Raw genomic sequence first — 26,881 nt, 5'->3', positions numbered from 1 at the left:
CATACGCATGGACATATTATATGAATCGAATAGACTCAGAATAATTATATAAACTAACAAAATCTCTTCTTTTTCAATCTCTCTAAACGTTGGGATTTGGTAATACTACAATCTAGTTTGATTATGAATAACGCGTGCAAACAAATAATCAATAGTTAATAAAAACTGCATTGCCTTAAAAACCGAAAAAAAAGAACCCCACGAAATCCCGAGAACAAAGCAGAATCAAATAAGTTGATTCTGATACCAATATTGGTTGCATTCATAACATTAACTATATACTAGTATACAAATTTGCATCGATTCGGATGTGCTATAATATTGACTCTGCGCAAATCATAATTGATCAATAAATCATATCATCTGGAATGAGTCCGTATCATATTGAGTTTTATGAAATGGGGAGGCACAAGATGTTTATTTTATTTTTTTTTTTTTTCAGTTCGTTTTGTTTATTTATTAAACTTTGAAATTGATGTAATATTACGTATGGAGTTACTTTATATTCCCTAGTAATAGGAACATAGGTTTAAAGATAGTCTACAAAATGTAACAATTATATATTAATCACCATTTCTAAACTGATAAACTGAATTCATCAAAACTATATACTGTAAAAAACGATTTGACAGTTAACATTGACAAAACTAAGGTAGTTGTGTTTCGAAACGGTTGTCTTGTCAAGGATTATGAGAAATGAGTCTACAATAATGAGATTTTAGAGACGGTCGATTACTTCTGTTGCTTGGGATTTAATTTAAAATACAATGGAAAATTTCTATTTTCACAGAAGAAACTGGCATAACTAGGTTGAACATCAATGTTTCTCATGTTATCTCGTCAAGGAATTACTATATAAATACTCAAACTCTCCTGTCTCTATTTGATGTGTACGTAGGTAGTGTAATTTCATTCGCATGCAAAGTGTGGGGATTCTATAAAGCTGATGATGTCGAAAAAGTCCACTTGCATTTTTGCAAAAGACAGCTAGGTGTTAAACAGTCTACACATTCTGATATGATATACCTGGAACTAGGAAGACTTCCAATGATTGGTAAAAGGAAAATTCGAATGTTTGAATATTGGTTCAAAATCATGTCAACAAATAACTGTATTTTAAGCTCCGTCTTTAAAGAAATGTGTATCGATTTTGATATCGAAAACGTTCAAAATCTGTAAATTGGGCAGAGTTAATAAAAAGTAAAATCACAAAAATACTGAACTCCTAGGAAAATTCAAAATGGAAAGTCCCTAATCAAACGGCAAAATCAAATGATAATACACACCAAACGAATGGACAACAACTATCATATTCCTTACATGTTACAGGCATTTTCAAATGTAGAAAATGGCGGATTGAACCTGGTTTTATAGCTCTAAACCTCTCACTTGTATGACAGTCGCGTCAAATTCCATTATATTTACAACGGTGTGTGAACCAAACAGACATAATGGGTAAAAATAGTCAAAATATGGGTACAGCAGTTATCACTGTGTCACAATCTCAAAACAAACAAATATTTAACAAAAAAGCACAAAAGGCATCTATCAAATTTAAAAACCACTTTCATTGCTTCGCGTGTATGACGTCAGAAAATGTAAACGTCTGTTATACACTTATCCAGGAATTACTTTTAGCCCGATAATATACTCTTACGAAATACTCTTATCCTGGAAATTTCATTTTTTCCAAATAAATATGCTTAAAGTATTAACAAGCGGTTCTTTTATCATGTTTATTTGAGATCGTAAGTTATATTGATGAATTGTATTTTTTATGCATTTACTATTAATATTGTTACAAATTCATTAAAATTATACCGAAATAGGAATCATAGCTGCCGAGATCTAAAATAATGTCTCCCGTGTATCTGTTACCCCCTAAGAAAACTTGAAATAGGAACCAGCTCTAGTTCGCGATATTTCCGAAATCCGTAATAACATGATGAAGTGTTCAACAATATTGATGCTGTTTAACTTTTTATTATTTCTTCTGATGAAAAGTGTCAACTCTCACAGAGATGAAAAAGAAAAGGTGTGTATTAATTATTTGTGAATATTTTTTAATTGATAAAAACCTTGCACACACATTTCAGATCAATTAATCATCATAGTGCAAGTAAATGCCGATATCGTTTTGACAAATAAAATTCACTCGTGTCAAAATAATTAAATCCAAATGATTAGAGATAAACAAGATACAAGTTTGTAACTTATAACGCTCCAACCATTGTACCAACTTATACTATTTGATAATATTGACATGTTCTCAAATACCGAAAATATATTGTGAGGGTCCAAGAAAAAAACTCTATGGTTTGTCGAGGAAGAAAAAGAGGTAAGTTTAGATAGGTAAGTGTTCTAATAAACCTAATAACTCATTCAATCTATTATTTTTAACATCAAACTCTTACATTATATGACAATGGGACGATCATTTTATTTTGCGAGGGTGTAAAAGGTTTGAAATATGTGTAACTTAAAACTTTATTCTTTGTGGATAAGAGAATAGTAGATACAATACCTTCAACTCGATATTTCAATTTTGCCGGTGATTAAACAGTTGTAGCAATTAATCAATCGGAGAGTACAGCCTCAAACACAAACATTATCACAATTTTTAGTTTTATTTAGTGATTTTATAATATTATTGATCATTATTTAGAGAATACACAGTGTATACATATAATACATAAAAGAAAAATAGCAGATCGATTGGTTTAGGCGTGCTCGTATTTAAATGAACTTACTCCTGGTCAGCTCATGCTAGTATATTATTTATTTTTTCCTTTCTCAATAACTCTACAATTCAAGTTTACAAAAACGACGGATTTTTTTTACTTAAAAACGTGTTTTCTCATTTAAATGTGTATTTATATATATATGGACTTTCGTATTTTCCTAGAATAAAAATCAAATAATTAATAGTATATTTAATCCACTAACAGTGTTTACAAAACAATTTTGAGCTAAGCTATACAGGTACCACCGTTCTAACCCCCCTTTGTGTGTTTTAATGTATCGAAATAAGCAACTGAACCTACCATTACAAAATTAATAAATCTGTCAACAACCAGTCATTACTAATAAGCCTTCAAATAAATAAAGTGAATGGAGAGCCATTAACGACCTTGTAATCTAGCATCGTGTTTCAAACATTTTAACTTTCTTCAATAGGTTAGCATAGTTACGATTAAAACTATTATATAAATACACTATGCGTTCCGAAAAAAAATCTAGCAGGTGTCAAGTTTAAATTCTGTGTACTTATATAATCTTAAATACTATATGGACATCGCAGTGTTAAATATGCATTCCTGTAAATGTTTAGCAGAATCGTCTTCAAGGTTACTTAGTAATACTTAATTTTCTGTAGTAGTTTGAAATCTTAATTCATAAACTCAGTTTTTAAATTACTATGTAAATGCTATAGAAAAATCATAATATATCCCAAAGTTGTCTACTTTTAAAAAAAGATATTTAATGTTTCAATTCCTGACATACAATCGTTTTATTGCTGCTCCTTCTGAAATCAAACATTAGCAAACGTTCGCATTTGAATGGTTTGTATATTTAAATATCAAATTGTTAAATTTTCGGCACACTTCGAACGAAAATCTAGTCTTTTGTTTTTCTGAAGATACTTTTTATCCCCTATTATTGTACTTCATATTGGTAATCAATGTGACTGATAATATATATTTTTGTCAACGCCTATGTGTATGCAAAATTAAATTAAGAATGGAAATGAGGAATGTGTCGAGGTAGACAACAATCCGACCATAATATCTCATGTATACCTCACCAATGATGTTCGTCGATGGGCTTCGTTGTTCAATCACACATGTATGTCTAATATCTATAGCAATTGCATAATAACTTTGAATGAGGACAGTAATTATGATCTTGTTCAATATCTACTTAGGATAAGAAATCCTGAACAAGAAGAAGACTACAATTCAGATGAGCCAGAGGAATAGATTTGTATTTATAAACGTAGTAAAATAGAGGTGTAACTCGGAGATGTCAAATAGATGTTTTGTACCTAATGTAACGCAATATTTAAAATCATCAATTAGCTTCGTCGGCGTCTTGAGATTACAAATACAGACACACAGTGTTATAGTTTCCTATCTTTGGTATTTTAAGTTGCATTGTATTGAAAAAATATCTTTATAATAATATATATGTACGTCTCTGGAGGTTATTAGATTTTAGCATGTCATGATAGGTTGTTACAATGTTATCTAAACATTCATATTGTTTCATCTTAATTCGTACAACAGCAATAACATCAAACGAGGTATACTATTTTTAAAGAGATTGGTTCAGACATTGTTTGGTTTGGATGCAGTTTGATAATTGAAAAAAATGTAATCGAAGAGGGTTCGAAGCTTCGTTTTCTAAATGTTGTATAAAGCTTTTTAAACTGAATCCATGATTATGAAATAGATTTATTCAATGACACAAGTGGTGTCATTTTTTGGTTTGATCATTTTGTATGAAATACAAGGGATAAAAAAAGTAACTATAATTCAAATTTGATGACCATTTGGTTGTTGTTTGCTTAAATAACAAACAAAAAAGAAGATGTGGCACGAATGCGAATGAGACAAATTGCCATCCAAGTCACAATGTGTTAAAAGTGAACAATTATAGGTAAAAGTTCGGCCTTCAACACGAAGCATTTACTCACACCGAATTCCAATTGCAATTTATTATAAAGATTCAGCGAAACTATCAACAATTCAGAGTTGGCACGTTTTGCATGGTATGTCGACTGGAATGAATGGTTTTGAATTTGGACTGGCATAATAATAAAAAAAAATATGGAGTATATTAATACATATTTTCTATTTTTGACATATTTCCGGGATAAGGGTATCGACATATAATTTAAAATGTATGCATTTCTATATAGATATAATCTTTTAAAATCGATATAGAATTGTATGATTTTTATTTAGATATAAGTATACACATCGTCGCTTTATGTATATGACTTGAAAGTGAAATGATTTTTATATTGAATTATACTGTCCGCGAAATTAACCTCGTACTTTTTAAATTATATGTCGGTACTCTTATCCCGGAAACATGTTACAATAACATTAAATATAAAAAAGAGAAGATGTGGTATGATTGCCAATGAGACAACTGTCTACAAGAGACCAAAATGTAACAGACATTAACAACTATAGGTCACCGTACGGACTTCAACAATGAGCAAAGCACATTTCGCATAGTCAGCTATAAAAGGCGCCGATAAGACAATGCAACACAATTCAAACGAGAAAAATAACGGCCTTATTTATATAAAAAAAATGAACTAGCATTGCTGTTACTAGCCACTTTTCCCTGCATTTCATATTTTCCCTTCATGTTCATATTTCGGAGATAAGAGTACCAACGTATGATATATAATTACAGACTAAATTTTTGAGATTGATATGGAAATGGTAAAATTAAGAAAAGGATAGCATTGTTTAGTTGCTATTTCGTTTAACTGTGTATTGCAAACACAGTTTGAGGTAAATGATAATATATTATTTTTGCTCGAATGCCCGTTTAGAACGTACAAATATTCAAAAAAATATATGATGTGGGCAACTTGAAAAGAATATGATTATTAGAAAAAAACTTAGACATCGGAGATACTATCCTGATAGAAAGTATAGGATATGTGCTATCTTTCAAAGACACGAAATCAGCATGTGCAAAGCAAAACAAAAATGCAAAGGAGTAAGATTTTAGTTTGAATCATTTCAAAGTCACAGTGAGGCCTTGCACACAGAGCATCTAACTTAAACAAAAAGGAGCATATACATATTTTATCTTTTTACATATTTCCGGGATAAGGGTACCGATATATTAAATGAAATTGTTATAGAATTTTTTAAGGTAAATATCTATTAAAGTACAACCTTTATGAATATAAACATAAAAGTATGTTATTTTGAAGAGAGGTGAAGACATCCGAAAGCATCACAGTTACAGCACGCTTGTCGCTGCATCACAAGTTTTCCATTCATAGCATATTCCGGGATAAGAGTACCGAAATATGATTTTTCAGACTGATAAGGAAAAAAACCAATTAGTAGTGTCAATGTGCAGTTCAAGGCGCATTTACTTTATTTATAAGATGCTAGCAGTTTCATAAGTATACCAGGGTATTTGATTCATTCAGAAAGAAAGGAGAGAAAACAACAGTATCAAAGAAACTGTCAACTTTTACTGAAATATACATGTACTTTTCTTTAAAAAAAAATATTGACGGGCTAAGTGTACTGACCTTCAAAATAAAAAAATGTACACTAAAGCCAGACTATTCAGTTGAAAGTATAATCTAAATATTAATAAGGTAGTCTTATCTATATGCATCAAATTGTTTCCCGCTATTTCGTACGTATTTTTAAACGGAGCTTATAGGATCAACAGTATATTTTCCATATAATTGTGTGTTGAATACGTAAAATAATTTGTGAGGAGTGTTAACAGATTTTATTTTGATTTATATATATTAGCCTTAATCTGTTGTTGATTATTTATAGTTCCAACCGATCATAATTTTCTATATAAAAGGCACACTTCACGAACAAGTCAAAAATCATAATTTTAGGGGGACAATCTTGAAAGGAGTAATTCAAAGAACCATCTGATTATTAGGTGGAAATTGCCAATTGAGACAGCCATCTTCTAAAGTTCAAATTAAGTGGTCGTATTTGCAGATTGTCTATTAATTGCCATCTATCTTAAAGTTATGCAAGCTTACATTTGTTGGTAACTCGAATAATTCTGCGCCCTCTAGCGGCCTATATCCTATCGAGGTTAATGTAGCAATCGGAGATTAGACGGAGATCAGCAGAATATACAAATGTAACGACTGACATTATTTGGGTTAATTTATTGGCCGAAAATTGATTTCAACTTTTGACCACAACTGTTTCCGGCACTGTGTTTGTTTTGGCCAGGCCAGGTTATATTTTTCTAAATCTTTTTGCAACCCCCCCCCCCCCCCCAAAAAAAAAACAACAAAAAGAGCTGCAAGTCTATTGAGGAAATAAAATTACTTTTGATTTGACTGTTCATTTAACTATTTATTTTTAGTTGATTAAATATTGGAAATGCCCTCCTTGTGTTGACAATAAGTCAATAATAAAACATTACATTTTTATAAGAGTAAACGCGTCAGTTGTCTCCCGTTCCATGAAATTAAATGTTTAATGTATTCTCCCCTTGCAAAGAAGAATTATTTAAATATTAGTTCGTTATTCAAAATAATCGAAATACTAAATACCAATAAAAACTTATTAATTAACTGTAAATCTAATTAAAAAGAAATACTTAACAAATTTTGCTTTGTTGAAAAAATATCACAGACGATGTTTGTTCCCTGGTTAAGGGTAATTTGATAAAGGTATATTTCCGGGTTAAAGGTAATTCCTGGATAAGTGTATGACACACGTCTTCTTTGGTGCCGGGCTGCCATACTTTTTGCGATGTTTGTTTACATTTTGGCAACACAAATGCCTTTCATTTTCACGGAATTACACAAACCGTCAAATGAGGAAACGTTACAAAGTACTTCACAACGTTGTCGACTTATTCCGTAAAAAGTATCAACATCTATAGTTTACCTGGTTCGCCCTATGCATTAGAAAGCCAGATCAAGCAAACATTTTTGGATCATTTCAAATTTCTTACTCAACCCAGTAATTCTATTTGCAATTGCAATAACAAGTGGCAATACAAAATTAAATATTGTATGACGGCAGATCATAAAATTACGACGTTACTTTAGCGGACAGAGTGGCATTGGTTTTCGCAACCTGTGTATGTTTTAAGTCATTTGTGATATACAGAAATTACAACGTTTAGCACACAACTAATTGATGTTCGGATACATGTAAACAAAGCCAATTTGGTACATAATGTATTTTTTAATATATGTTAAATAAACGAATTCGAATAAATTAGTACCACAAAGAACATTGTTAGCAACTCAATATTTCTAAAATGTGCATTTCTCAGTGTCGTCTTTTGCAAAGTGATTAAGTTGTACATCTTTTAGAGAATGTTTAACCAGTATGATACTAAGTATAAACAGATCTTGAATACAGTTTATCCATATTTATGTTAACATCATTGGATACGATATAGCTTGTAATGGGATTGAAATAATATTTGTTATGTCTTTAAGTGATATAACACCTAGTTATTATGAATAGATGTTAATAGTTTATATGTACCTTCTATTCATGGAAGCGCCACACATTTTTTTCTTTCAAATCACTGCGTTTTAACGAAAACCTTTGGCGTTATAACGCAAACATTAAATTGCGAAATGCCGCAAACCTTTGCGTTATAACGCAAACATTGCGAAGTAACGCAAACATTTGCAAAATATCGTAAACATTTGCGTTATAATAAGACCTTTGCGAAATAATGAAAACATATGCGTAATAATAAATATTGGACAGCTGTTGATTATTAGATATAGATTCGATGATAAATGGATTTAGCATCATCTGAATGTTGTTGGATTTTGCATCGTCTAAAAATCGAAATGGTACCACTATATCAACATACCTGATATAGTTTTTGTAAATATACAAATTTCCCATTCTTCTCCTTTAGCAAGGAATAAACAATTCTTGATTAAAAGACGAAATTAAGTAATAAGTTCACGAAGGGTGAAAATGGCCTATCGGTTTTGAGTTTGAAGTTTTTTTCTAATAACAAAAAAAAACAAGAAATTAACATAGAAACAGATTTGATATCACTTCAAATAAAATACGTCTTCTTTATAACGTATCCCGTCATATATTTCGATGATGTGACTCTTTAATTATGCATTACTTATGTTGAAACATCAGAGTTGGTCCAATTCTTCACAATTCATAACCGTGTCTGGCATTAATAACTTTGATTGCAACCCTTGATCTTGATTAATTTGGTAACTAGACATTTAATAACAACAACTTCACATTGTAAATACAAATCATTTTAGATTTTATAATTACGGACAAGGTTCTTAATTCGCTTGTACTTAAAATAAAAATATACAAAAAGACCTTTGTGCCTATAATTTACCTACTTAAATGATTTGGTCAATCAGGTTAAAAGGTTCTATGTTAATTTCGAACAAAATTGCTGTTTTTTTATTCCTCATGGTAAACAGGACATTCAAGGTCAATCACGGCTAAACGAGAACTTACACATAATAATTTTGTAGGTAGAACTATTGCAGGTGAATTGGCGGTAATAAATTTTTTTGATTTAATTGTTGATTTAAAAAATTGAACAAAACTGTTCATAACGAGCAAATTTAAATATTTTGATGTATGTTTACGTTTTCCCCCATACAATTGATCTTTAGTTTACCCCCTTAGAGAGGAATTTTTTAATACCGTTATTGAAATTAACTAATATAAATATATAGATATTTGTCAGGTAATGTTAATTTCATATATAATTATCCAACATTAGTAGTTTTGTGAAGTAATTACATGATTTTTTAACTAACCCATAGAAATTGCACTCAACGACATGTAAATATTCTGTCAAAAACATTTTAAATGCTAACATTTTTTTTTAAAGAATAGTTTGGAGAGAATTTCTGACCCATAAAAAAAAATAAAAAAAAGTCAGATGTTTATATAATAGTTAGTGATAACAAGTTAAAATCGTATGATATAAAATCGATGAAATTCAACACTTAAAAACTTAACTTTGCATTTGTTCGGATATGTGCAAATCAAATATTGATAAATGATTTTATACCATAAGATGTAACTGAATATTAATATTAACATACCGCATAGTCAGGTATAAAAGGCCAAGATAAGACAATGCAACACAATTCAGACGAGAAAACTAACGGCCTTATTTATATAAAAAAAATGAACTAGCATTGCTGTTACTAGTCACGTTTCCCTGCATTTCATATTTTCCCTTCATGTTCATATTTCGGAGATAAGAGTACCAACATATGATATAAAATTACAGACTAAATTTTTGAGATTGATATGGAAAATGGTAAAATTAAAAAAAAGAATAGCATTGTTTAGTCGCTATTTCGTTTAACTGTGTATTGCAAACACAGTTTGAGGTAAATGATGATATATCATTTTTGCTCGAATGCCCGTTTAGAACGTACAAATATTAAAAAAATATATGATGTGGGCAACTTGAAAAGAATATGATTATTAGAAAAATACTTAGACATCGGAGATACTATCCTGATAGAAAGTATAGGATATATGATATCTTTCAAAGACACGAAATGAGCATGTGCAAAGCAAAACAAAAATGTAAAGGAGTAAGATTTTAGTTTGCATCATCTCAAAGTCACAGTGAGGCCTTGCACACAGAGCATCAAACTAAAACAAAAAGGAGCATATACATATTTTATCTTTTTACATATTTCCGGGATAAGGGTACCGACATATTAAATGAACTTGTAATAGATTATTTTCAGGCAAATATCTATATAAGTACAACCTATATGAATATATACATACAAGTATGTTATTTTGAAGAGAGGTGAAGACATCCGAAAGCTTCACAGTTACAGCACGCTTGTCGCTGCATCACAAGTTTTCCATTCATAACATATTCCGGGATAAGAGTACCGAAATATGATTTTTCAGATTGATAAGGGAAAAAACCAATAAGCAGTGTCAATGTGCAGTTCAAGGCGCATTTACTTTATTTATAAGATGCTAGCAGTTTCATAAGTATACCAGGGACTGTAATTCATTCAGAAAGAAAGGAGAGAAAACAACAGTATCAAAGAAACTGTCAACATTTACTTAATCATACTTGTACTTTTCTTTAAAAATAAATATTGACGGACTAAGTGTACTGACATTCAAAATAAAACAATGTACAATAAAGCCAGACTATTCAGTTGAAAGTATAATCTAAATATTAATAAGGTAGTCTTATCTATATGCATCAAATTGTTTCCTATTTCGTATGTATTTTTAAACGGAGCTTATAGGATCAACAGATAGTATATTTTCCATATAATTGTGTGTTGAATACGTAAAATAATTTGTGAGGAGTGTTAACAGATTTTATTTTGATTTATATATATTAGACTTAATCTACTGTTGATTATTTATAGTTCCAACCGATCATAATTTTCTATATAAAAGGCACACTTCACGAACAAGTCAAAAATCATAATTTTAGGGGGACAATCTTGAAAGGAGTAATTCAAAGAACCATCTGATTATTAGGTGGAAATTACCAATTGAAACAGCCATCTTCTAAAGTTCAAATTAAGTGGTCGTATTTGCAGATTGGTTATTCATTGCCATCTATCTTAAAGTTATACACGCTTATATTTGTTGGTAACTCGAATAATTCTGCGCCCTCTATAGTCCAGTCATTCTATGGTTATACCTCAAACTAATTGCAACAGAAATGTTTTTTGTGGAATTCGTGAGAAATATAACGTATAAGAAACATATCAAAAATCGAGAAAAATCGAAATAGGGGAAAGTCGTCAGTTTTAGCCCTAAAAAAACCTGGATTTTACTTCAAATATTATGGAAAGATATGGCGCCCGTAGATTAAGAATGACGATATGGGAGACAACTCGTAATGGTCAACTGCAGACGACGCATCTAGGTTCCATCCTTTTCATTCTGGTAAGTTAATATAAAACTTATATATAAAAGTTTTATACGTATTTAACATTCTTAAGAGATAACGCTACCATGCAAGGTATTTTGGATGTTTTTAAAAGGCGTAGATACACGGGAAACGTCAAAATGTAGTACGCGGCAGAAATGAGCTCATTTCGGTTTGCCGAGGTTTCTAAACCAGAAATCACATACAAAACAGCTCTGATTTTATATTTGGACTACAGTATAAACATTACCTACATTAGATAGTCCCGTAAAAAGGAAATTTTATTCTTATTGCCAGGAGTTGCTGACGAAAAAAAATCACTATGGAACGCCGATAGTGCCAAAAAAGTTACAATCGAACTAAATTTAATTCATGGAAAAATGAAGTTGTACCGATAATTAAATACAAAATTGATGCAGACAAATCGTGTTATGGAGCTTCCATTTATTTTTTCATGTTAGCATGGGGGCTAGGATGAAATAAAAAAAAATATAGGGTGGACAGGAGATGAGACAACTTAAAAAAAATCAAATGATAAAAAATGAATATTTATTAATCAACTCAAAAAGGGAAATTAATATTCAACAAAAATACCATTATACAATTCAATTCAGAACAGATACTACATCGGAATAATGTATTGGTTATAAGTCAACATATATCTTTTTTAATATTGTATTCAAAACAAATCTTATATGATAAAAATAAAATGAAAGCAAAATCAAAATCATTGAATCTCATCTTAACAGTTTGATCTTCTTTTTTTTAGGTAATGATGGATGCTTGTGTTTTTTGTCGGGTGTCTCTAACAAATGGTGAAGAAATAACACAACTAAGAGAAAAAGGATGTAACACGGTTAATAGGACCAGCCAAACCAGAAATGATACAATCGTCACAACTCCAGGACAAAAAGTTCATCAGAAATGTCGACGTGATTATATTAATGCTAACTCAAACAAGAAGGACATGCGAGAAAAAGATGCATCGATAACCGAGCCAACTCGTGACTAACGATCTTCTACTCCTGATTTTTAGTTCCAGATGAACTGTTTATTTTGTGGATGTTTTGCAAAATTTTCAGAGAGCAAAAGGGGAATCGACGTGTTTCCTGTCAGGACAACAGATTTGTCTAACACCCTTAGAAACATCTGCAAAGAAAGAAATGATGAATGGTCCGAAATCGTTTTGAGGAGGCTCAACATTGCACCATCAGATTTGCACGCGGCAGACGCAATATACCACCAAACATGTAGTGCTAATTTTAGAACTGGTAAGCAAATCCCCGTCTCGAAGCAAGCAAACAAAGAGGTCAAACGAACGACACCAGGACGACTAAAAGAAGATTCATCAGAGAAAGCTTTCCTGCAAATATTTGGACAATTGAAAGAAACACAAGACGAACTTGCATCCGTCAACGATTTGAACTTAATGCTGCTGCTGCTGCTGCTGCTCATGACAGAACCAACACACAGTTTGGGAATGGCACTTTCGTTCAGTACATAGCTGATAACGTAGACCATAATCTGAGAACTTTAGATGGTCATGGAACATTTCATGGGCATGATTGCAGCTGTCACTCCAGGATTCAGACTTGACAAAGCTGTCCCTAGGCTGTCTCCCACACTAAAGGAAGTCTCTGACCTAGCAAAAATTAACATAGAATATTATAAAATGCAATCTAAACAATCATTACAGGCAGAGTTCGCAACCATGAATTATGAGCCAAATATGATCGATACAACGTGGAAGTTAGACCTTATGTCAAAAGTATGCTGGCCTTTGACATGCAACCGACCCAGTTGGTCCGCAATTATGCACAAAGTGATGGACGGTGACTACCCAGGAAGATCATTTGTAGTTTTTTTGCCAATGATAGACATGAATCCTAGTGATCTCACACGTATAAATTCAACACTAATTTCATAGGCAAGCACGCAAAGGCTCAACATTGTGTACCTATTTTGACATTTGATCAACCCCTCTATTGAAAGGCAATGAACATAATTAAAGATGAACCATTGAACAGTCCTTTAAAGTCAGTTATCTTGAGACTTGGAGGCTTTCATTTAGAAATGAGTTTTGTAGGCGGCATTGGTCACTTGATGGAAGGATCGGGAATCACTGAGCTACTTGAAACAGTGTATGCACCAAATGCAGTAACTCATATGACTAGTGGAAAGGCAATTGCACGAGCAGTAAGGGCACATTTTTTTATAGATACAGCTCTCACGTCAATAATCTTGTCACACATATACGGCATACCACTTCCAGATGAAATCGAAAATGAGACTGGTACCAATGATATTAATCCAGCAAATTACATAAATACCGAGAGTACTGATATTAACGCTGATGATCTTTCGGATGAATTGCATGAAGCAGATGCGATGTTGGATGAACTACTGAAAGAAGACATATCTGTCGAAAAAGCTTGCGACGATGTTTTAATAGATCAAATTAAATCTAGGATAGATAACTTTCGGGAGTCACACAAAAGTTATCGTACTTCACAACTATGGTTCCAATATATGGATATGATAGATATTCTCCGTAGATTCATCAAAGCTGAAAGGACTGGTAACTGGGAACTACATTTACAAACAGTCAAGGACATGCTTCCGTATCTTGCAGCTTCGGGACACAATCTGTATGTCAAATCATCACGGGTATACTTACAACAAATGGAGAACTTGAAAACAACCCATCCCGAAGTATTAGCTTTTCTACAATCAGGCCATCATGTTATAAGGAGGAGTGATAAATTTTGGGCAGGTCTTTCTTCTGATTATAGAACAGGTTTCAATGAGAAGCTTAAAGACGACAGGCGGTATGACTCGAGGAAGAGGTATGTCAGAGGGTCAGCGAGCCCAATGGATTTTATCTATGCCAGACTGCGCGGAAATGAACAATGCTTTGAAAGAGTTTACTGGAGTCAATTATGGAACAAGTGACCAACATAAAGAAGGTGGGGAGTCAAGAAGATCTAGAGACTGTCAAGATTTGAAAACATTTTTATCGTTTCTTATTAGCAGAAGTCCTTTTGTAGAGGAAACGAGTTTGCGAAACATAGAAACAGGGGTCTCGGCGGACAAATTTGTCAATGTTGATAATTCGATAAGCCTATAGCCTATCGAGGTTAATAAAGCAATCGGAGATTAGACGGAGATCAGCAGAATATACAAATGTAACGACTGACATTATTCGGGTTAATTTGTTTTGGCCAGACCAGGGTATATTTTTCTAAATCTTTTTGCACCCCCTCCCCCCCAAAAAAAAGTAATAAAATAAAGCAACAAGTTTATTGAGGAAATAAAATTACCTTTGATTTGACTGTTCATTTAACTATTTATTTTTAAGAGTAATAAGTTTCAGTTGTCTCCCATTACATGAAATTAAATTGTTAACGTATTCTCCCTTTGCAAAGCAGAACTATTTAAATATTACTTCGTTATTCAAAATAATCGAAATACTATATACCAATAAAAACTTACTAATTAACTGTAAATCTAATCAAAAAGAAATACTTAACAAATACTTAATATGTTTGTTCCCTGGTTAAGGGTAATTTGATAAAGGTAAATTTCAGGGTTAAGGGTAATACCTGGATAAGTGTATGACAAACGTCACATAGGGAGAAATATAAAATAATTTTGTCGTTCAAAGTATTTTCAAAAAAATTATTATTTCACATGGGGAATGGTGATATACAGGGTCAAAAAAATAAAAGTTATGTGAGAACTAATTTCAGAAACAGACCGAGATTTAAAATTATCCAGAAGTTTTTTACAAGTTTTAAGAATCAACATATGGTTAATACCACTACGCGAGTAAAATAATTTTGTCGTTCAAAGTATTCTCAAATTTATAATAGAACAATAATATAATGGCGGGATCTTTAAAAGTACAGAGATGAGCTAAACAACTTTGGCATTGGAGATATTTGGTTAAAACAGTCGGAGCTCGTATTTGAGATTGATTATCCTCTTATTAAGCAACGACTTTTAGAATTTAAAAACGTTAGATGTATTCGTTAATAGATAGCAGTAGTAAGTGTCGTATCTATAAATGCATTATAAACAACTTTGATTTACAATATCATTTGACGAATTTTATCCCTACTGTGTACCGGAGAGCACTTACTAAAATTAGACGTACTTCTCATTCGTTAGCAGTTGAAACTGGATGATATAAAAACATTGAGTTGCCACGTCGTATATGTACAATTCGCCATCAGTGTATTGAAGACGATTTCCATTTTGTCTTAGAGTGTCCGAAATATAAGGAACTTAGAGTAAATTCATCAAGAAATATTACTGGTCTAGGTCAAGGGTGTTTAAATTTATTGAACTTTTAGTATATAGAACATCAAACAGTTAACCAATTTAGGAAAATAAACTATTGCTTTTAAAATCAGAGATAACATTATAACATGAAAATTATCTGTCTGTTTACTTGTTTTCTTGAAATTTTTAAATTCTATATTGATACCGATTAACTGTAAGGTTCAAGGTCATGAAAGTAATAACGAATTTCAATTTAGAAAGCCAAAATACCAGTGAAAACGATCGGAAATCAAACAAGTGTAGTAGTCAGTCGAGAACCAGCTCTTTCAATGACAGAAAATTCAATTTACTTTGCCATAATCATAACATCACACTGACATCATGAATATCACGTCATTGCTTCAAAATAAACTTAGATGACCGATGGTCAATATAATTGTCATGACTCATTAATTATTTAGTGTGTTAAATAAAAGCAACAGTAGTATACCGCTGTTCAATCGTCATAAATCGATTAAGCGAAAACAAATCCAGGTTACAAATTAAACCCTATGGAAACACGTCAACTATCAGAGGAAAACAACGGAACAACAGAAACACTGAACTGCAACAAAAACAAACGTCAACATACATATAGAAATGGACAGTTTGATAACAACTGCCATATTCCTGACTAAGTACAGGACATTTTAAGAAAAAATGGTAGGTTGAACCTGAGTTGATATGGAAATGTTTTAAATACCGCTAAACAAAATGACAACATTACGTGACAGACATATAGTACAAATAAACACAAGAACACTCAGGATAGAGAAATACATAAATAAATAATATAATACAAATGTAGTACAGTACAACCTGTAAACCACAGAATAACAACGGACAACTCCCATGAATTTACGACAGTACACCAGTACATTCATTAAAAGTTGCAATGTTTTGATTTCTAATGCATGCTTATTGCAATTGATGAAACTTTGTCATGTTATTATGACCAATGTGTTGTATTAGACGAGTTAGGAAAGTCAATACGATTTTGACGCTGATGTCAAATACAAATACCACTACAGGCTATAGTGGGGACCATCTAAAAAAGCACAGATAATCATTCACTGTAGTTACCTAGATATAGAAAGATGTGGTATGAGTGTCAATGAGACAACTCTCCATCCAAGTAACAATGAATAAAAGTAAACCATTATAGGTCAAGGTACGGCCTTCAATCTGTATGGATTTGTTTGATGAGGGGGGATCGGCAAGGGGTTTAACAGTTATGCTATTATGGGGAAATTTAATTCGTTGTTATCTGTTATTCTGAAAACAAATTTGCTGTTAGCTGTTTTTGTCTTATTTCTTGTTAGCTGTTATGGGACTTTTATTTTTTTTGTTAACTGTTATTGAAAATTGGAATGTTAGCATTTTGACAGCCATATTCAGGATAAATAGAAGATAATTGAACATTTTGACTAATACCACATATTTTTATATGTCTATTGTGTTCTATCCAAATTTCAGTGATAATTTGGTGGTCCCGTTGTGGCAGGCGGATTCCAGAACCATACATCACATAAACATTCATGTATTAAAATCAGTCGGGTCCAGGACAAATACAGTATATATTATGTTTGTCCTTTGTAATAAATTTCATTGTCTATGAACATGTATTTTGATGACATTTTGTACAAAATGTGTACAGATTATAATTTGTATTTTAACTTTCTTTGTACACATAATTTGTGCATTTTGTAATTTGTACAAAAATTGACTATACAAATAACTTTTTGTACAAAATTTGACTTAAATTGACTAGTATTGATTTTGTTATATAAAAAGCATTGGTATAACCTTTAAAATTATTATTCAATGACCACATAATAAACCTTATGTTGTACTATTAAACCCTGTCCCAGGATGAGGAGGGTTGGGCGACAACTAACATTTTTTAACCCCGCCACACTCTGAATGTGCCTGTCCCAAGTCAGAAGCCTGTAATTCAGTGGTTGTTGTTTGTTGCTGTGTTACATATTTTTTAGTTCATTATTTTGTATATGAATTAGGCCGATAATTTTCACGTTTGAATTGTTTTACATTTCTGCCGTTTCAGGGCCTTTATAGCTGACTATGCGGCATGGGTTTGCAAATTTTTTAAGGCTGTATAACGGCCTATAGTTGTTAATGTATGTGTCATTTGGTCTATTTTGCAGCTCAGAAATTGTTGTTGCAAAATAAAGATGTGTCTTAAATCGTTTTTCAGAAAGAAAAAAAACGGTCTAAAACTCAAATTAACAAAGTGTCACTGGCTTCATTTGTTTTTTGAAAATAACAACCAAAAAAATAAAAACCCACAGAAATTGATGTACAAGTTTTAAGTGAGCTCAAGTCGAAATGTGTACAAATTGTAATTTGTACATGCATGCACTTTTTGTACAAAAAACAATTCGTACAAAATCAAAATACAAATTATGATTTGTACAAAATGATATCTTGTACACCACATATATAAAAGGTGTTTCGGTAAAAGTCGTATGGACCTAAAGTCCTATCCTCATCAGGTATCCCTACCCATATGTTTCCTTTTTCTTGATATTAAGAATTGCTGAAATTTGACTTTAACGTAAATATGGGGATAATTAGAAGATAACTGTATTGAAATTTAAGCTCCGACGGCATCAATTGGGGATTTGATGGTCGCAAATTAAGTTTACTGGCGACGCGTTAGCGGAGACAGTAAACGGGCATTTGCGACCATCAAATCCAAAATTGATGCCGTCGGAGCTTAAAATACAATATTGTTATCTCCATTCTAATGGAACTGACAGAAAACAACGTTAAAACATGTATTTAAAATCTGTCATATGCAGTCTGCGCTTGTGCGTACGTCCCATAGCATCAATTGTCAATTGATGCCATGTAAGAAAGTGACGTTATCCAATCAAAATGAACGTTACAAACGTTTTTTGCATTAGAATGGTCCTTGTACCCCATGGGTACATATTAAATTCAAATCTATTCAATTATCAATATGTATAATAAAAAGAAAAAAATATGACCAGAAAACCTGATGAGGATCATAATTAAAATGTATATATGACTCCGTTTAGGTCTACATGTAGGTATAGGTCCATACAATCAGTATGTATATGATAAGATCTACGGGATTAGTCCTGGACCAGACTGATTTTAATATTTAATTTACTGTTATCTTTTTTGTCCCTTTTTAATTCCTTGTTATCTGTTTTAAGCCAAATCAGTTAACTGTTTTGCTGTTATAGGGACCCCCTTGTCCCCCTCTTTGATAATGCTGAGAAGATTTTTAAACAATAAAATAGCCAAAATGTATTCCGCAATACACGGACGAGAATCCAGTAAAACAATACGATCAATATTGTTTAATAGTATTGATCGAATAAGTTTAAGATCGTTGTGTCCCTATTTCTTACTATTTCGTTGGACGACTACAAGGAAAATCTATAATTTGATCAAAATAAATGGATAAAAAAAAACCGACAGGAATCAAATCACATTCGAATTCGATCTATTACTTTTTATTATATACTTATAGTAAATACAGATAAATTGTAGGTGTAATAATTCATTGGCAAGCATGCTGTATCAGCCACCCGTGATGATATCGATATCAGCACGGTTGCAAAGGCTTTATCACACCTTTAATCTGTATGACGTCACGTCATCGATTGTAGTCACTGTTGCAAAGGCTTTATCAAACCCCTTATCTGTATGACGTCATGTCTAACCTATAATCTGTATGACGTCATTTCAAACCTCTTTATCTATATGACGTCATGTCACATAAAAAAAATCTACTTGAAGTATGAGGGAGGGTAGGAGGGGTCCTGATTCCGAAATCCAGGGCTTAAAAACACAAAATCCCGCGGTCCCGAATTTAAATAAATTAAAATCCCAAATCCCGAAATTCAAAAAAAAAAAATTCCCGGATCTTGAAAGGGTCAATCCCAAAATCCTGAGCTACAAAACACTCGATCCCGGAGTCCCGATAATGTTCCTATCCCCCTCAAGTATATGTCTATAATAAAGTGTATATGATATGGCTTTTCCAATATCACACACCGTATCAACCCTCAACCAATATAATCCCTCGAGCAGAGCTCTTGAGGTTATATTGGTGTATCGTGTTGATGTGGATGTGATATTGAAAAAGCCATATGATAATCTCTATATATCAATCTTTTTTCAAATCGTTCCTTTATTTGAAATTTATTCAAAATATACTTGTATTGTCGAGGTCTTTCCTAGCTTTTATGCGGGATTGGTCATATAGTTGCAAACATTTCTGTCATTTGGTCTCTGGTAGATAGTTGTCTATTTTGGCAATCATACCACATCTCCTTATTTTATATCATTTTCTAGTTACACAGTAGCGTAAAATTTTAAAAAATAAAAACAAACTAGAAATTTGTGTTCTAGATAATTAAAAAAAAGAATAAAACGAAAACGTGTTTAATTTGATTATCTTTATATTTTAGTTTTATCTAGAACAGTCATTTGCAATTTATTGTAATTTTGTAATGTTGAAAAGCGACAATACCTAAAAAAAACCGTTAAAATGTGTGAATTTTCCCTGACATTAACATTTTTTTTTCTATTAACTTTCTTTTTTCGGAAAAAGAGGAAACCGTTATCGAATTAAATTTTAAAAGATAACAACGTTCGGACATTATCAAGCACGATAAATTTACGTTTCGGTGAAGGGTCGGAAGTTTTTTTTTTCTTGTTATCACGGCTTCCTCCACCAACAAAACAGTACACCACGATTAAATTGAGATATTGTTGAAAGTGGCGTTAAACTTTTATATAGAAAAGTTAATTTTATTTTCTTTGAGTCAGAAGGATATTTTGAAAACGGAATATTCATTTTCACCTCTTGCAAAACAAAGTCTGCTAAATTAAACGTCGGGCATTTATTTTTTCGATTTCGTTCATTGTGTTTTGCCTAAGATTCACTATACACTCAGCTTTCTAAATTGGACGGTACAAAGTGATTGGTGAAATGGTCAATTCGTCCGTTCTTTCGTCCCTCTGTTTATCCATTGCACTCATACCATGCAGATAGTAGTAGACAATATATATCCGCCTTCGGATCTACTTAAGGCCAATGCACGTCTTAAAATTTCGAGTCGACGTTAACCGCTCGCTTCATATTGTATCAAACACACCACAAAACGCCGGGATACTTTTCAATGCAATTGCATTTTGAGAAAGTCCACACTTAAATTTTATATCGGTATTAGTATTTAGCATCAGCGCAGTATTTAAATCTCTTTCCTAACACGTCTTATAACAATGAATTGAGTCTTTTTGATTTAACATAATGATACTGCTATCGATGACGACTTTTTTTTTTAATCGAAGACACTAGTGACATTCAAAATTGTTGTATTTTATTGGATCTTCGTAATCTTCAACAGTGTATTTGAATACAAATTTTAAATGATTTAAATTTACTACAATACAAACAGTTCTTTGCTCTCTTTCAGAAAATGACATCTAAACTTGTTGTAATGAAGCTAGTATAAAATTTGTCAAAGAAGGCTTCAATTGAATGATGTTTAATTGTCATTTCGAAGTATTTGTGACAAAAAGGATTAACACTTTACCTTAGCTTCTATTTTTGCTGGCGACTAAGGCCAGAGGCTCCTGACTTGGGACAGGCGGAATACGTTTTAATTTAAAACTTAGTTTAAATTTTAACCACCTTTATAAATACGGGCCTTAACATGTAAAGTCAGATACTTTTGTTACTATGGTGTGCGGTTACACCATTGTCCAAGGTTAATCGAAGGATAGGACGCTTAAACATGTTTTACCCATCCACATTTTGTATGTGTCTGTCCAAAGTCAGGGACCTGTAATTCAGTGCTACTATTTAACGTTGCGTCGTTTGTTATCTCTTATTTTTGAGTGTAAATTGGCATTGCGATAAGACGTGTGACGGTACTTGTCTATCCCAAATTCATGTATTTGGTTTTGATGTTATATTTGTTATTCTCGTGGGATTTTGTCTGATGCTTGGTCCGTTTCTGTGTGTGTTAGTTACTTAATTTGTAGTGTTGTGTCATTGTTCTCCTCTTATATTTATGCGTTTCCCTCAGTTTTAGTTTGTTACCCCGATTTTGTTTTTTGTCCATGGATTTATGAGTTTGAACAGCGTTATACTACTGTTGCCTTTATCTAGTAGTATGTTAGTGTATATAATATTTGTCTTTCATTTGTTGTTTTGTATATAAATCAGATCATTTAAGTTCATTTACAATTTGTTATGGCGGGGTCTTTTATAGAAGAGGGACGAAAGATACCAAAGGGACAGTCAAACTCATAAATCTAAAACAAACTGACAACGCCATGGCTAAAAATGAAAAAGACAAACAGAAAAACAATAGTACACATGACACAACATAGAAAACTAAAGAATAAACAACACGAACCCCACCAAAAACTAGGGGTGATCTCAGGTGCTCCGGAAGGGTAAGCAGATCCTGCTCCACATGCGGCACCCGTCGTGTTGCTTATGTGATAACAAATCCGGTAAATAGTCTAATTCAATAGGTCACATTCAGGAAAGGGAAGGGGATTGTAGTTACGACGTAAGGAACATATCCGATATCATTTGTGATACGGTTATTCCATAACGGTCAACCAACTCGTGATGGCGTCCGTAAAATTTACGAAGGGATGATTTCAACTTCACCATTTAGAACTCTTGGTTTAATAGCTTCCTTGTGAGCAGCAACCCTCTATCAAGAAAATTATGATAGGAAATGCAAGCACGGGAATATCGTATCAATTGGGAGATATATATATAATGTTGCTACTTTGAAATGGAAAGTTCACAATTGGAAAGCTGAAATCATCTCTTTTGTCGTAAAGTTTTGTTTTCAACCGACCCTCATTATCTATAGTATCCTTTATCTCTAGCTCGATTGGATAGATGCGTTCCACATAGTCACCAAATTTTGAATTATTTAGTGAAAGAACATCATCTATATAGCGAAACGTAGAGTTAAAGGATAGTGCTAACTTCTTATCTTTCTTTCTAAGAAGTTCCTGCATGAAGTCAGCCTCATAATAATAAAGAAACAAAGTCGGCAAGTAGAGGGGCACAGTTTGTTCCCATTGAAATGCCGACAGTCTGTTGAAATACACGTCCTCCGAACGTTACACATATGTTGTCAATCAAGAAATCAAGCATCTTGATAATATCAGTTTCAGAGAATTTTTTGTTCGAATCAGAGTGATCCTTTACAAAGTAGGATTTATCCCTCCCTAAGACAAGATACTTGTATCTACGTTGGCCATTCTTTTTTACGAAGCAAAGCAATACCAACTCTTTCAATTTGTCTTTTAGTTTGGAATGTGGAATACTAGTGTACAGAGTAGAAAAGTCAAATATTTTAATACTGTTTTAATACTATTCATTACAGCTTGATATGTGGTTTGGATTTTTCTCATTGTTGAAAGCAGTCCGCTAACATCTACACCATTTGGTCTCTAGTGGATAGTTGTTTCATTGACAATCATTACAAAATCATAACCATTTGTCCTGATAATAACATTGAAGTTCTAAAAGCATCATTATATTTGCGAAAATGTGCGAGCTTTAAAACAAATATAAATGTATATATTTACCTTTATATTCACTCCAAATAAATAGGCTTACGAATATCACTGTAGTGGACAGAAATAAACCTGTGGTAATTTTCCATATTCGATTTGTATTCGACGAAACTGTTGTTTTCGTAGGTGACTTGTCCATACCTTTAAACCTAGAAAATAAGTTATCTTTTTAAAATCTATTAATGGTGCAATGAATGAGCATTTGACTTTACTTTTGCTACAAAATATGCTTTCCTGAGTTTATGTAGAACTCATTAAATATACCAAGATTATGATTTAATACGCCAAACTCGAATTGTATTTTCTTAAGACTCATTGGTGGCGCTTGAATCAAACACAGTTGGAAACCAAAAATATCTGTGAAGTTGAAAACATTTTGTTTAATTCTTGACTGTTTCCATGAAAATGTCTTCTTTACTTGAAAAATAATTTCTTCAATTAAGTATTTGTCACTGAACGTCACACAAACAATCAATCAATCAATATGAAATATGAAATATGCGTCTCTTTATGTTATGCAAAGTGCCAATCAATCAATAAATCATTTCATTAATCAACCGACCAATACATCTACCAACCAACCAATCATATAGAAGCATATCAAACTTAAAGAATATGAAATGACCTTCACCACATCTTCTTGTTATATTCATCAGTAATCGTTAGCTAAAAGAGTTATTTGCTAAAACTATTATTTGATATTTACTGGTAGCAATGGCACAAAAAATATCAATGTGCAGATTAAACAGTAGAATAACAAAAATACCAAACTCCAAGGAAAATTCAAACGGAAAGTTCTTTATAAAATGGCAAAATCAAAAGCTCAAACACATCAAAAGAATAGAAAACAACTGTCATGTTCCTGACTTGGTACAGGCATTTAATATGTAGAAAATGGTGGATTGAACAAACTTGGTTTTATAGCTATATAAACATTTAATTTGTATGACAGTCGCATCTATTATTAGATTCGGACGTTTAGATGATCCCTTACTTAAATGTCTCGACTCTAGTCTCTCGACATTTTTTTTTTTTATTAAAAGCATCATCTTCAAAAATATTTCCAGAATGAAAAAAAATGAAAAGTGTGAAGTGGTGATTTCGGAGGTCTGTTATAACAATCGCTACCTATTGATCAATTGACACGCGTTCCTTAAAAAAAATGTTAAAGCGATAAATTCTCTCCAAAGTTAATCCATATGAGGAATTTACAAGACATGATGATGCGTAATCTGTAAAAGTTTGAGAATTAAGTTTCTCCTATTTTCATGCTATTTTGACATTTCTCAATCGGAAAAAAACTTTGTTCTCGGTAATTGATTGGTCGAAATGCAATAATGACGTCAAATTTTCTTGATTTCTACTGAATTTCCAATTGTGACGTCATGAAAAAAGGCGACCATGCCTGATGACGTCACATGTAACACAAAGAACACAACTTTCTACAAACCTTTGAAAAGGAAGGATAAACTTTCTTGAGACATCGCCTAAAAATCATTAGAGAAACAGATTCCAAAACTATATCTCGTGAATTACGATATTTCTCCACTCTCAACAGTTCAATTATAGATATCCAAAAAGCTCAACAAGCCTCGCGTTTTAAATTTTAAAAGTAAACTGTCTCGAGTGGAGAAATATCGTAACACAATCAATGCAGTGGTTAAATCTATATATTTTTTTGGAATCGGCTGTTTGAGATCACGAGTAATATGTTGGTGAAATCATTAAGATCTTTAATTGACAATTTTACACTTTTCTAACATCAACTGATTATACCTGTAAATAAGACATTCATCTGTGAAAACATATTCGTTTAGATGGTCACAATACAATATTTCACTTCTTGTGTTTCTTCTCATGAAGTCCTTGATAGAAGGTTGCTGCTTACAAGGAAGCTTTTGAACAAAGAATTCCTATTGGTAAAGTTTGGGTCATCCCTCGAATGTTAAAGTACGTCGTCATAATTCTGTTGACTGCTATGGAATATATGTGTGATAGATGACCACGAATATGTCTTCATGGTCGTAACTACAATCCCATTTTTTAAAGAGTGTATAGGCAAGTTTGTCAATTGAAAAATGCAATGAGTTTATAAACATTTGAACATGACTAAATAATACTCAGGGTTGAGCACCCCTGTCCTCTACTATTACTCATTTTCATAAGTTTGATCCATCACATTGCTTAACTTTCAAGTAGTTGTTTGTATATAAAGATTTTAAGTTCATTCTCATTTCAACTAAATTTCAATCTGAAACTGCTCATTTAGAATATTAATTCCTTTCTTTTTAGGTTGAGACTATTTTCTAATCTTTTCCTGAATTTATTGTATGTGTAAAAGTAATTTGGTGAGCTTTTGCCAATTATATCAAACCAAACTTAAATAATTTAATCCAACAAATTCACAGTCATGAAGAATACAGTAAATGTCATATTTGATGAAACAAACAAACATTTGGAAGAAACCTTTATGTTAACTTTTCATTATTTATTACAATTATTAAGTGACTCAATATATTTGTAGTTGTTTGGCTTTGTAAATATTTTTATATGAGCGTCACTGATGAGTCTTATGTAGACAAAACGCGCGTCTGGCGTACTAAATTATAATCCTGGTACCTTTGATAATTAAATTGACCTCAAATCATAAGTAACCCAGGAAAAGACAGTGATTATTTTTAAAACAGCATTAAATGTAATATATATAGAAAAAGTTTCCAGCAATTATTTTGAATGTCCTTTTGGTCATAGCTCCTAACATATCTACGTTGTTTTTTGTTCACCCTAGGATGTAAATCTCTAGGTTTGAACGTTTCTAATGAAGGAAACCAAGAGGCGTGCTTCTGGCTCACAAAATCCATAAATTGTTATCTGAGGGGGGGGGGGGGGGGGGTCAGAGGGGTTCTGATTCCGAAATCTCGGGCTTAAAAACATGAAATCCCGAGGTCCCGAATTTAAAGAAATTTAAATCCCGACATCCCGAAATTCGAAAAAAGAATTCCCGGATCCCGAAAGTATCAATCACGAAATCACGAGCTTATAAACACATTTTGACAGATAGTAATTATTTTGTGGAACTTGCAACATTTATCTTATAAGCTGATTTCGTGTGAAGTACACACTAAATGTCAGCAGTGATAAGCTAATTGAACATGTATCAAGTCTGTGTAAAATTTTGTAAATGTAGAATGAAATTGTCTTACCTTTTTTATTATTGAAGACTTCTTCAAAGTACCCTTTTAACAAAGATCTTTTTCCTTTTCTTTAAGATAAATTAAAACAGTAAGCAGCAACTGTAGAA

At 32.3% G+C, this 26,881-nt stretch overlaps 1 protein-coding gene across 1 annotated transcript in view; it reads right to left on the bottom strand.

Annotated features, from left to right (window-relative positions):
- Window positions 1-26,881, bottom strand: part of LOC143077521 (salivary C-type lectin 2-like) — a 55,327-nt gene extending 28,446 nt beyond the window's left edge. Inside the window, exons 1-2 of the mRNA XM_076252975.1 lie at window positions 26,784-26,881; window positions 23,593-23,729 (exon numbers count right to left, since the gene is read on the bottom strand). Of these exons, the coding sequence (XP_076109090.1) occupies window positions 23,593-23,719 (127 nt within the window). The 5' untranslated portion in view covers window positions 23,720-23,729; window positions 26,784-26,881. The remainder of the gene's footprint in view (window positions 1-23,592; window positions 23,730-26,783) is intronic.

This window comes from Mytilus galloprovincialis, chromosome 1 (assembly GCF_965363235.1).
Source record: "Mytilus galloprovincialis chromosome 1, xbMytGall1.hap1.1, whole genome shotgun sequence".
In the NCBI taxonomy this organism is placed as follows: domain Eukaryota; kingdom Metazoa; phylum Mollusca; class Bivalvia; order Mytilida; family Mytilidae; genus Mytilus; species Mytilus galloprovincialis.
This window is presented reverse-complemented; position numbering and strand designations above follow the sequence as displayed.